General features: G+C 42.8%; 1 protein-coding gene across 2 annotated transcripts in view; it reads right to left on the bottom strand.

Moving 5' to 3' along the window:
* ME3 (malic enzyme 3) overlaps positions 1 to 13,442 on the bottom strand; it is a 140,202-nt gene that overhangs the window by 1,096 nt on the left and 125,664 nt on the right. For both annotated transcript variants that reach the window (XM_044284932.1, XM_044284931.1), the window contains exons 10-14: positions 12,850 to 12,963; positions 4,280 to 4,385; positions 3,431 to 3,573; positions 2,770 to 2,943; positions 2,421 to 2,519 (exon numbers count right to left, since the gene is read on the bottom strand). In XM_044284932.1, the coding sequence (XP_044140867.1) occupies positions 2,421 to 2,519; positions 2,770 to 2,943; positions 3,431 to 3,573; positions 4,280 to 4,385; positions 12,850 to 12,963 (636 nt within the window). The remainder of the gene's footprint in view (positions 1 to 2,420; positions 2,520 to 2,769; positions 2,944 to 3,430; positions 3,574 to 4,279; positions 4,386 to 12,849; positions 12,964 to 13,442) is intronic.

Genomic DNA, 13,442 nt, shown 5'->3' with positions numbered 1-13,442 from the left:
TAAAAAACACACCTCTAAAAAGCCTCCTACTCATTTTAATGGGAGGCAGAACTTCTCTTTTTTCACGCTGAAAAAACATTGTGGAAAAAAAAGCAACATGCTCTATCTTGGAGCGGAATCCACTTTGATTCTCCCATTAAAATGAATGGGAAGCTAAAAAAAAAACTGCAGCAAAAACCTCACCAAAACCGCATAGAAAATCAGCGCGTTTTTAAAATCTGTTCTCACTCTAGTTACTAGAGCAGACAAAATAAGCTAACAATCCCTGGTTTCTGCAGATCAATTGCTAGCTTTGTTGTAAGGACTGGGACAGAATCAGCAGTCATCTCATTATTATTATTAGGCTAAGTTCACATGGCAAAATCAGTGGTAAATATATCAGTAGGAGATTACTAGCTGAAAATAGGTTTTTTCTGGTGGAGGTTTTAGAGGAGTTTTCACAAGAGTATTTGGTTGAGGTGTCCCTGTTTCCCCACTGACTTCTATGAAATCGTCAATTAAATCTGCTTCCAAGTGAGATGCACTTTTTTTTTTTTAATAAGCTACTGAAGAAAAATAATCTATACTATTTTACATTGTGCGCATAAGGTGGAGTTTGCAACATTAAATGCAATGGGAAAACTATTGGTGAGTTTTGGTTGTGGATTTAGCAGCTAAAAATGTTCAGCTGTTTCTTTGATACAAGGGTCAAAAATCAGTCTGCAAACTGCCACAGTCTGTTTTCTTTGAAGCCTGTCATTTGATGGCTCATGTGTAGCTCTTATCTCTGATCTCCTGACCTCATAAACATTCATTATAGCTCAATTGTAATCAAATTGATAAGAGTATGGCTTAAATGAGTGCTTATGAGGTCAGGCGATCACAAATAAGTGCTGCACATGAGCTGTCAGATGACGGGATTAAGAAAAAACAGACTGTGATAGCTTGCAGACTGATTTTTCACCCTTGTATCTCAGCACTTTTAATAAAGACCAATTAAAAATTATTTTTAGATCAAAATTAGTAAGATGCAATTATAAAACAAACATGCTCCCGAAGGTGTACATAGCCTTTAATAATATCTCTGTACTGCCAGAGGACGATATGATGGCAGGACAGTAACACTATACAGTACAGGCTGCACGCTGTCACTTTCTGGAGACTGTAATAGTCTATGACATTTCTCTGTCCATCATCTCTAAAGCACATACAACCTACCTTGTCCATAGAGACAATACAGTAATGGAGTGTGTGTCTTCAATATGGTCATCTTCAGGAAAGTTAGACCATAAATAGCTATGACATAGGGTTTACTCTGCTTCATACACCTGAAGGTAATCCTCTAATGGTTAAAATTGGAACTACAAAATAACTCTTTGGAGCCCCAGCCTTAAAAGGCATTTGCCCTTAAATGGGTTAGCTCATTTCAGAAAATGTTATTTATCATGTAGAGAAAGTTAACACAAGGCACTTACTAATGTATTGTGACTATCCATATTGCCTCCTTTACTGGCTGGATTCATTTTTCCATCACATTATACAACCACCCTGCAATGCAACAGCGGTGGCTGTGCTTGCACACTATAAGAAAAAGCGCCGGCATCTGCGCACTCCTACAGTCCCGGGCACCAAAGAGATCTGCGAGCACGACCACCGCTGCTGGACTGCAGGGTGGTCGTAACCCCTGGATCCAAGCAGTGTATACTGCAAGCACGACCACCGCTGCTGGACTGCAGGATGGTCGTAACCCCTGGATACAAGCAGTGAAAAATGAATCAAGCCGGTAAAGGAGGCAATATGGACAATCACAGTACATTAGTAAGTGCCTTGTATTACCTTTCTCTACATGATAAACGTCATATGCCATTTGCTGAAGTGAGACGGACCCTTTAATATAAAATAAATTTCATCACACTGATGAAAATGTTCTGCTCCGTTGGTTTTTATTTATATCCATTTCTAGGAAAGCAGGGTGATGATCAATACAGCTGCTGTACAAGTTATAATGGGGGCTTTATTTTCGGTGAATGTGCCAATTTTCATGCCTAACATTCTGTGCTGGACATTTCTTATTTCTTCTTGAGTTCTGCTTTTCTGATACTGAATGCGAAATCTCCTGCACAGATAGAGGCCAATCATAAAATTCTATTAGAAACCACCACCAGGGAGCTAAGACGCTTACTGCATACTGTTGTTATTATGAGTTAATTGTGTATGCAGTAAGCTCCCTCTAGTGGTGACCAAGGGAAACCGGAATTTGATACTACAACGCTTAGTCTATGTACAGGATTTATTGAAGGCAGATTTGTTGATCAGGATCCTAGCCCTGTGGGAGTTGCATTGGCAGCTGTATAGTTTATCATCTCTTGAAATAAGATGATTTAAGGACTTTAGACAAAATTATCTGACTGATGAACACTGACAGGACTGGAGACACTTACCTTGACAGCAATTTTGAAGGACACTTCCCTTATGGAACTCAGTGGAGGATACAATCTGCCCTCGGCTAGATTTTCTACAGTCACATCTTCAGCAATAGCCTACAAGGACATAAAGTTAGTGGTGGATTCTGATAAATATTAGATAAAAGAGAAGTAGGTTGGACGATCAGATTCTTTGTTTATGCCCCGATAACCTGAGCTAGTTGCAAAATCCATAATAAGACCTGTCAATAGCAGCTTGTTGACAGCTTCCAGGTAGCTAGACCATAAAAGCTAGATTGTCAACTGCCAACCATATAGACAATATTATTGAAAGGTAGAGCTTCCATTCAAGGGTAGCAATACGTACCTCTGCTGTGGCCAGGAAGATGTCTTCAGAGATATGTCGGACGCCACATGCGATGATCCCCAGAGCCACGCCAGGAAAGACATAAGCGTTATTTCCTTGACCAGGGTAGAAGGTCTGACCATTTGGAAGAGTCACCTTAGAGAACGGACTTCCACTGGCAAAAATACCACGACCCTGGTGCATGGAAGATGACATTTGTGAGTATCCAGACTTTACCTTTTGTGGTAACAGGTATGGACAACTTAAAACCTTATTGGCTACCATAAGGCCCCTTGGAGAGTGGATGCCCTTCCCATGGTGGTCTTAGATCCATTTTAATTAGTGGTGAGAAATTGTAGAGAGATGTGATCTCTAGAGGTGATGCAAGATTAGCAAACACAATGGAAAAACTATAAGAAAGTACTGGAGTACCAGGACTTCCTATGGCTGGAATTTCTGAGTTTGCAAGTGTCAATCAGCTGCTGAAAGGGGCCTCATTTTTTAGCATTGCTAATTTTTCCTCGATGTACACCATTTCCAAAATGATACCTGTTACATATGTGTACTGTTCAGAGTGATATTATGTTCACCGGTCACCTGACTGCATCTACCAGACCTAGAGCGAATAAATGTGGTCACCTAGTCACCTGATCAGTGGCCAAATCAGTGAAATGGTCCATACCTCTGTCAGCTGATAGCACTGCTCTGCCGTACACTCTGCTTTGCTGGTCGGATTACTTAGTGCAAATATAATTGGTCGTTCATTGAAAGCAGCCATGTTTTTCAGTATCTTTTCTGTAAATGCCCCTCCGATAGCAGCAACACCTATGGAAAAAAGCAACCAGAGATTGCACCATCATTTCTCATGGCATTTGGCTTCCCACAAAGTTGTATTTCTTATGGGATGATTCAGTAATAACCTATTCGATCTTATCGATGATATGTCCTGCATGCACAATAGTAACGAAGACTACGACTTCTTTGAAAGTGGACATCACATCTTCTCTGTAGGTGAAGGGTCCTCAGAATCATCTCCTTAGGTGGTCCCAAGGGACCTCAGTCCGACCATGTACACTCAAGAACTGTCATTTGATGGTCCATATAGTAAGAATGAACCAATAAAACATGGACAGGAGGTGTCGTCATGTAGACATGAGAGGACAGGAGCTGCAACCGTCAGGTCGATAACTTCAAGCATTCACAACAAAACAATGGAAGAGCGGATAAAGGCAATACATCTCATACAGCACGTGTGGTGGTATAAACCGGCTCCAAGGTGGGGCCCCACTGAGATGTTGTGGCCCTCTCTATTCTACCTAAGCTTCTGTTTTCAGTAAAGAATACCGTTTCTGACTTAGGGACCATCAAATGACAGCTCCTTGTGTATGTTGTCATACTGGGGTTACTTGGACCAACCTCAAGAGATGATTCTGAGGACCCTCTATCTATACATAACATGTGATGTCCACATTTAATTAAATCATAGTAAGTGCCACCATTGTGCACACAGGCATGGAGATTTTCTACCAACCTATAATTGATGTAGGTTTTAATATCTCCACAGCATCTTCTAAAGTCTTCACTGGAGGGTGATCTTGAGCAAACATCTCTTTTTCATGATTCAGGTTTCCTCGTCCCTTTAACAGAACAGAAAAATGAACATTAACAACAGAGGTTAAGATGACCAGGAACATGTCAACCATGGCTTTGAAGGGGAGGAAATAGAAGTAGTATAAGCTATTATCTACAATAATAAATTATCAAACAAAATGAATAGTTATGATGGGAAACTCCAAATGGCCTTCACTTTAGACTGAAATAAAGAGCTGAAAAAATTGAATGGATGGAGCCAATCTTGAGAAATAATGAGAACTCTGAAGTCAGAAGACAGCACACCTAGGAGATGAAGTCCACGTAAAAGAATAATCCAGTCTGAAGCATTTTTCACCTGTCCATAGGATGTGATAAATGTTGGATGAGTGGAGGTTCAACCACCGGGCCATAACAGGGTGCATGTTTAAACACCACATCATTCAAACTCCTCCTTATGTGGTCTTGCAGCTGGGAGCATGGGGGGGGGGGGGGGGGGGGTGCACCTTCTGGCAATCAGTAAGGTTTAAAACACTTGATTCCAGGAGATAAGTGGAGGAACAAGGTCTCCTGTGGAGTGGGACAAGAATTCCCTTCATAAAGGAAAGCTGTATAGGGTATAGCTGATGGTATCGGAAGGGTTGTCTGTAAAAGGTCCATTTGGGCAATATAGATGCTATAGAGGGGTGTCCCTCACTAAGGACCATTCTATGAGCAAGGCCAGGGAGCCACTAAATAAGTACTGTAGACCCAGGCAGTCAAAGTTATACGTGGTGGTCCACTCCTCTGAATGGCTGGTGCTACATTTACCACTACAGTCAGCTGAAGCTTTCCTTGAAGAGAGCCTGAATTGCCACAAATTCCCTGAGGACACTGCTGACGGTGGCGTGTTTGTTTAATTTAATAAATGATTAGTACTGGCCAGTGACAACCAGATTTTGATCTTAATCCAGTCATATCTAATAGGAAGCAAAAATAAGTCACTGTTATTATTGAATATAGAATTACTAATCGAGAATTAGTATTAGTGGAGTACTGTGCTTACGTGCTGCAAGCATTACTAGAGTACTGTGCTTACGTGATACAAGCATTACTGGAGTACTGTGCTTACATGATACAAGCATTAGTCGAGTACTGTGGTTATGTGATGCAAACATTAGTAGAGTACTAAGCACATAGCCTTTGTGCTGCCTGAGGCAAAAATTGAAACAAATTCTTGACCTAACCCCTTCTCTCCAGCCAGAGGTGTAACATGACCTGCATGCACTTTCTATAATACCGGTGTCTTCTTATGTGGCAGTGTGGCACAAGGGTCTTTGGGCTCCTAGGCCCTGTGCACTCCCTATAGCTACGCCCCTGGTTGGAACCACAATGATCAGAAGAATATGAATTGTGCGGCAGTCACATATGAGCGCTGCAGCTCCATTCATCTCTACGGGACTGCCAGAGACCGACTGGAGTGGTGGTGTGCATGTGTGCTCAGGGACATACCCCCACCTATCACATACTGCGGACAGGTGGCAAGTTATAACTTGGAGCTTTTTATGGGAAGAATGAGCGATTATAGAAATGTATCTGTAAGCTCCAAGATGGCTGACAAGGGCTTCAACTTCTATCCTGAATAATTGTGTAAAGAGCAGCTCTGGAGCACAAACTGCTGCTCTAACAAGTGAAAGTGAATGTAGAGAAGAGGAACAATCATGAGCACAAAGAGGTTTTCTTATTTGGAAGGAGAGGAGGCTACATACAAACTCTGTAGGGTCAGATCCTGCACTCACATAGCTGTCAACAGTCCCAAATTTACTAAGATTATTCAAAATTTTCACAGACAATCCTGGCAAATATAGCCTGTCTCTGCTCAAAAATTAGCATGGTTTGTCTAAACCATACCCAGAAGTGGGCATTCCCAGGCAGACTAGGCCAGGTGTTTTAAACTCTCCAAATTTCCCGACTAGGGAAAGATGGAAGGGAGCGTGACTGAAGGATCTGACTGCGCAGGCAAGGAGACTGTGGCATGCCTCTGCCTGGGAACTGTACACACAAAACGGTAGGATGATTTAAATCAAGACTATTGGCAGCATTTCATAATTTTTCATTTTAGATGTATCGGAGCAATAAAAAATAAAAAGAAGTTATATTTTTAAAGGGAATGTTAGAAATTCTTTCTTAAAAAGAGGTATTCCCGAGATAAAGGTCTGATAGATGTGGGTCCCACCTATGTGGAGAATGGGGGTCTCTGATCCCCATGGTGAAGCTGGTCATAGAAGTGAATAGAGAGAGATGTGCACATGCGCAGCCACTCCCCAACGGGACCTCTGCTCTCCAGCCACTCCCCAACGGGACCTCTGCTCTCCAGCCACTCCCCAACGGGACCTCTGCTCTCCAGCCACTCCCCAACGGGACCTCTGCTCTCCAGCCACTCCCCAACGGGACCTCTGCTCTCCAGCCACTCCCCAACGGGACCTCTGCTCTCCAGCCACTCCCCAACGGACCTCTGCTCTCCAGCCACTCCCCAACGGGACCTCTGCTCTCCAGCCCACTCCCCACTCCCCAACGGGACCTCTGCTCTCCAGCCACTCCCCAACGGGACCTCTGCTCTCCAGCCACTCCCCAACGGGACCTCTGCTCTCCAGCCACTCCCCAACGGGACCTCTGCTCTCCAGCCACTCCCCAACGGGACCTCTGCTCTCCAGCCACTCCCCAACGGGACCTCTGCTCTCCAGCCACTCCCCAACGGGACCTCTGCTCTCCAGCCACTCCCAACGGGACCTCTGCTCTCCAGCCACTCCCCAACGGGACCTCTGCTCTCCAGCCACTCCCCAACGGGACCTCTGCTCTCCAGCCACTCCCCAACGGGACCTCTGCTCTCCAGCCACTCCCCAACGGGACCTCTGCTCTCCAGCCACTCCCCAACGGGACCTCTGCTCTCCAGCCACTCCCCAACGGGACCTCTGCTCTCCAGCCACTCCCCAACGGGACCTCTGCTCTCCAGCCACTCCCCAACGGGACCTCTGCTCTCCAGCCACTCCCCAACGGGACCTCTGCTCTCCAGCCACTCCCCAACGGGACCTCTGCTCTCCAGCCACTCCCCAACGGGACCTCTGCTCTCCAGCCACTCCCCAACGGGACCTCTGCTCTCCAACCACTTCCCAACGGGACCTCTGCTCTCCAACCACTCCCCAACGGGACCTCTGCTCTCCAGCCACTCGCCAACGGGACCTCTGCTCTCCAGTCACTCGCCAACGGGACCTCTGCTCTCCAGTCACTCGCCAATGGGACCTCTGCTCTCCACATTTATCGGACATTTCGGACATGCTATAAGCTTGGAATACCCCTTTAACTTGATGCAGTAGCAATAGGAACTAGTGAACAGTGAACACGGCCATAGATGTTGTAGATTGTTCTTGCGGTCTAAAAATTTTTGTGCAGTAAAATTTTTATTGACCTCGTGTCCATCTGTGTACAGTCAATGGCACTGAAGCTTTTACAGCCCAGCGCAGCACCCGGCGCTAATGTTTTGATTTTAATTACAATTATTTTCTACCCACAGCATGATAAAACCGAACGGCCCCAGACATTATCCAGGACCAGGAATGGAAATATGGTTTTCTTTATTTCCTGGCAGAAAAGCCACTTATCTGCGAGAGCCAGCACACAGCAAATATGAGCAATTATCCTCGGATTCCAGCCAGTCCATGCCAGCCTGCGCAGTAAAATCTAACAGGGCTTTTCTATAACCCTACAAGGACTAAGCAGTTTTTGGCCTTTATGACCCGACCAACTGTGTGTTTTCATCCAAGCATTCCGCTGCTACATTTTCTTATTTTTAGGTTGAGCTTTGTCTGATGCATGACATTACTTAAGGATGCACCACAAGTGTTAATGGAGGAAAGTGCAGCTTTTCCAGAGGAACGTGTATGTGGAAAAGTGACGTAGTTGCCCATAGCAACCAATCAGGTAGCATTTTTTCATTTTTAAAGATGGCTTAAGAGAAATGAGTTGGGCTGGTTGCTACCTCCTCTCTTCCTTTTTTTCATAAATATCTGTCAACATGTCTGTTCGAAAAGACTACAAGGTAAATGTCCCAAGATCGTTTGACTAACTATTAGGCTGGGCCGCACCTACCATGAGGCAAGATGAGCATCTCGCATAAGGCACCTGCTGAAGTGTCTCTGAGGGGAAGGTGATGGGGATCACAGCCCTGTGTTTGTTGTGGTGCTGCCACGGATCTGATAAATTGCAGGGGCAGTGTAAAAGACAACACCCCTGCCAGGGGCATTGCTAAACCCCCAACATAGTGGCCACTGCACATACAACTGTATCACCAGTTAAATAGTTAGGTGAGGCATCTGCTTCCGTCCCGCCGTTCTCTCTTGTAGGCCACTAGGCCTGAAGCCTATGAGGTAATAGAACAATGCAGGCGACTGCAAAGCGAAGACGTCATTGTGACTACCTATGCCGGGTTGCAGGTGCCACAATGATGCCATTATAACTGCCCATATTTATATGCAGGCAATTCAGGCCACAGAAGAGACCTATGAGAATTTGGGTTTGTGATAACTACTGGAGGCACTCTAAGGGGGCATTATATCTACTGGGGGCACTACAGCGGGGCATTATAAATACTGCGAGCACTACAGTGGGGCATTATAAATACTGCGAGCACTACAGTGGGGCATTATAACTGCTGAGCGCACTAGATGGCAGCATTATAATTACTTGGGCTTTATCGGGGTGCGGGGTTACTATTATAGGGGTGCCTTATTATTTCTGAGGCATAATGGGGTTTCATTTCTACTGGGGTTGCCTTGGGGGGCATTACTACTACTGGGGTACCATGGGGTGGCATTATAATTATTGGGCACAATAAAGAGCACTACTAATGGGGCACTCTAAGGGAGCATTATCACTATTGGGGAACATTATGAGGTTGCTTTTACCAAAGAGAGAACTCTGGGAGAGGATTATTACTTTTGGGAACACTATTACTATAGGGGGGCTTTATATGGCATCTCTGCAGTATAGTATTTGGAGGCATTGAATAGCCCAGTGTGTACAGTATTGGGGGTAGCAACAGGATCACAATGTTTGGGCACCAGGAGAGGAAGCATGATGGAAAAAGTGAGGAACCTAAGATGCCTTTGTGTCTGCAGTCACGATCTGGCCCTTTGTCAAACTCATTCAGACCTTACGCTTTCCAATTTTCCTGCTTCTAACACATCAACTTCAAGAACTGACTGTTTGCTGCTTGATATATCCCCCGTCCCCCTCCTTTACAGGCACTATTGTCACTTGGATGGACTTTAATTCTGCATTTCCTAAAAAAATAAAAAATCTGGTCGGCCACAACTCTTCCAGCAATCAGCCAACACTGAACCACGACCATCAACTTCTCGTCAACCAGACTTCATTATCTAAAATCCGCAATTTTGCAGAATGGGTGCGGACCCATTTATTTCAAGGGGGCCACAAAAGATGCGGACAGCACACAAAATGCGAAACGCACATGGCCGGTGTCTGTGTTCTGCGGATCAGAAATTTTCGGACTGCAAAACACTTGTGGATGTGTGAATGGACCCTAAGGGCTCATGCACACAACCGAATTTTGCGGTGCACAAAAACAGATCTAAAAAAAAATCTGTATTTTGCAGAATAGAACAGCTGGCCCCTAATATGCTTGTCCGTAATGCGGGCAATAATAGGACATGTTCTATTTTTTTGCGGAAAAGACATACGGAAACAGACTGCACACAGAGTAACTTCAGTTTTTTTTTGCGGACCCATTAAAATGAATGGCATAATGTCCGGAAAAAAAAACAGAATGGACACGGAAAGAAAATACGTTCGCGTGCATGAGTCCTAAAGCCGTGGTTAGAAGGGACATGCCCATCTTGGCAGGGCCATAACTTTAAACTGCCACTCTGGGATCTCCAGCGCTGCCTCCCAATAAACGGGAGGCAGAAATGACGAGGCTGCCAGAGGGATTTCAGTGAAATTCTGACCCGCAGCGGTCTGCGACGGAATTCTGCAGAAAATAGCGCCAAGTGAACGGCCCTTTAGAGAGCTCCGATGTACTTGTATTAGTGCCAGATTCCTTGTGATGAGGACATCTAAGAAGGTTAGGTCTACGCTAGATCGCTAGATTACAATTTACCTTACGTCACACAACGGGCTGCGCGCCTCAACAAGCAACGCCCTTAAGAAAGAGACAAAAGCTATTAAAACCTTTCTAGATTCTCTCTTTGAATCAAACTACAAAATTCTGGGTGCACGAAGCAGTAACATATCACAGCTCAGTTCTGTTGGTTTCATTCATGGCTGAGCTGCGGGAGCATTTGAGCCTTTACCAACAGTGTGTCATGTGTTCTTGTTTTATCTTCCAACTATAGCGCTGGAACAATAAATACTTTCTCATCAGATAATGTCAATGTCATATCACCACAGTGTGCCATCAGTGAAGGTCCAACTGCTGGGACCTAGGACCACACTGATCCGGAGAATGAAGGGGTTGCATCTCCTTTACAGCTCTTGTGCCACTGACTCTGCAGCGAAAAACTTTTAAAGGGATGCAGCGCTGAGACCCCTTCATTCTCAAGATCAGTGGGGGTCTGACTGCTTATATGACATCACTTTATGTAATGAAACCCTAAAATTCCTAGCACCGTAGGAGCAGTATTATAGTAGTTATAGATTTATACATAGAGGGCAGTATTATAGCAGTTACAGTATATTCTTGTACATAGGAGTAATATTATAGTAGTTATATTCTTGTACATAGGAGTAATATTATAGTAGTTATATTCTTGATCATAGGAGCAGTATTATAGTAGTTATATTCTTGTACATAGCAGTATTATAGTAGTTATATTCTTGTACATAGGAGCAGTATTATAGTAGTTATATTCTTGTACATAGGAGTAATATTATAGTAGTTATATTCTTGTACATAGCAGTATTATAGTAGTTCTATTCTTGTACATAGGAGCAGTATTATAGTAGTTCTATTCTTGTACATAGGAGCAGTATTATAGTAGTTCTATTCTTGTACATAGGAGCAGTATTATAGTAGTTATATTCTTGTACATAGGAGGAGTATTATAGTAGTTATATTCTTGTACATAGGAGGAGTATTATAGTAGTTATATTCTTGTACATAGGAGGAGTATTATAGTAGTTATACTCTTGTACATAGGAGGAGTATTATAGTAGTTATATTCTTGTACACAGAAGGAGTATTATAGTAGTTATATTCTTGTACACAGGAGCAGTATTATAGTAGTTATATTCTTGTACATAGCAGTATTATAGTAGGTTTATTCTTGATCATAGGAGCAGTATTATAGTAGGTTTATTCTTGATCATAGGAGCAGTATTATGGTAGTTATATTCTTGTACATAGGAGCAGTATTATAGTAGTTATATTCTTGTACATAGGAGCAGTATTATAGTAGGTTTATTCTTGATCATAGGAGCAGTATTATGGTAGTTATATTCTTGTACATAGGAGCAGTATTATAGTAGTTATATTCTTGTACATAGGAGCAGTATTATAGTAGTTATATTCTTGTACATAGGAGCAGTATTATAGTAGTTATATTCTTGTACTGCTTCCTATGTACAAGAATATAAGCAGTATTATAGTAGTTATATTCTTGTACATAGGAAGCAGTATTATAGTAGCTATATTCTTGTACATAGGAAGCAGTATTATAGTAGTTATATTCTTGTACATAGGCGGCAGTATTATAGTAGTTATATTCTTGTACATAGGAAGCAGTATTATAGTAGTTATATTTTTGTACATAGGAGCAGTATTATAGTAGCTATATTCTTGTACATAGGAAGCAGTATTATAGTAGTTATATTTTTGTACATAGGAGCAGTATTATAGTAGCTATATTCTTGTACATAGGAGCAGTATTATAGTAGTTATATTCTTGTACACAGGGGCAGTATTATAGTAGTTATATTCTTGAACATAGCAGTATTATAGTAGTTATATTCTTGTACATAGGGGCAGTATTATAGTAGTTATATTCTTGTACATAGGAGGCAGTATTATAGTAGTTATATTCTTGTACATAGGAGGCAGTATTATAGTAGTTATATTCTTGAACATAGCAGCATTATAGTTGTTATATTCTTGTACATAGGGGCAGTATTATAGTAGTTATATTCTTGTACATAGGAGGCAGTATTATAGTAGTTATATTCTTGTACATAGGAGGCAGTATTATAGTAGTTATATTCTTGAACATAGCAGCATTATAGTTGTTATATTCTTGTACATAGGGGCAGTATTATAGTAGTTATATTCTTGTACATAGGAGCAGTATTATAGTAGTTATATTCTTGTACATAGGAGGCAGTATTATAGTAGTTATATTCTTGAACATAGCAGCATTATAGTTGTTATATTCTTGTACATAGGGGCAGTATTATAGTAGTTCTTCTCCATAGAGGGCTTTGTCAGATCATGTACAGTTATGTAAGAATAATATATCCATTCACCTTCACTATAAGTCCCTTTGAATCAACCATCCAGATTTTCTTGATCGCCTCTTCTCTAGGAATGCCTTCTTTCTCCATGGCCATGGTGATGAGATGTGCTATTCCCATGGCAGCCTGAGGAATACAGACAATATTATGATGCACATACACAATGTAGGAGACCACATATCTATTAATTTGACTCTTCATTTAATTAAGTAGACTCCATGGGTTTCATTGATGTATTGCTCACATTATCCTTATGAAGTCCGTGTCTGAACTAATAGGGGTTGTCTCTCACTTCAGCGAGTGGCATTTATCACGTAGAGAAAGTGAATACAAGGCACTTACTAATGTATTGTGATTCTCCATATTGCTTCCTTTGCTGGTTTAAAGGGGTTATCCGACACTAACAAATGCTTCCCCATATGCTGGGCCCCTCACACTGATTCTACTTACCTGGCTCCCTGCATCGCCAGAGCTGCTTCTCCCCCTGTGCGGATGAAAACATCTGGTGATGGGGGGGGGGGGGGGGGGGGGGGGGGGTTAGAAGCCCATGGCAGGCGGTGACGGGGATAAGCCTCCCCAGTATCGTGGGTGACACTAGGGAGTCT

This window comes from Bufo gargarizans, chromosome 3 (genome assembly GCF_014858855.1).
Source record: "Bufo gargarizans isolate SCDJY-AF-19 chromosome 3, ASM1485885v1, whole genome shotgun sequence".
NCBI lineage: Eukaryota > Metazoa > Chordata > Amphibia > Anura > Bufonidae > Bufo > Bufo gargarizans.
The sequence above is the reverse complement of the archived record's forward strand: the minus strand, read 5'-3'. Positions and strand labels throughout refer to the sequence as shown.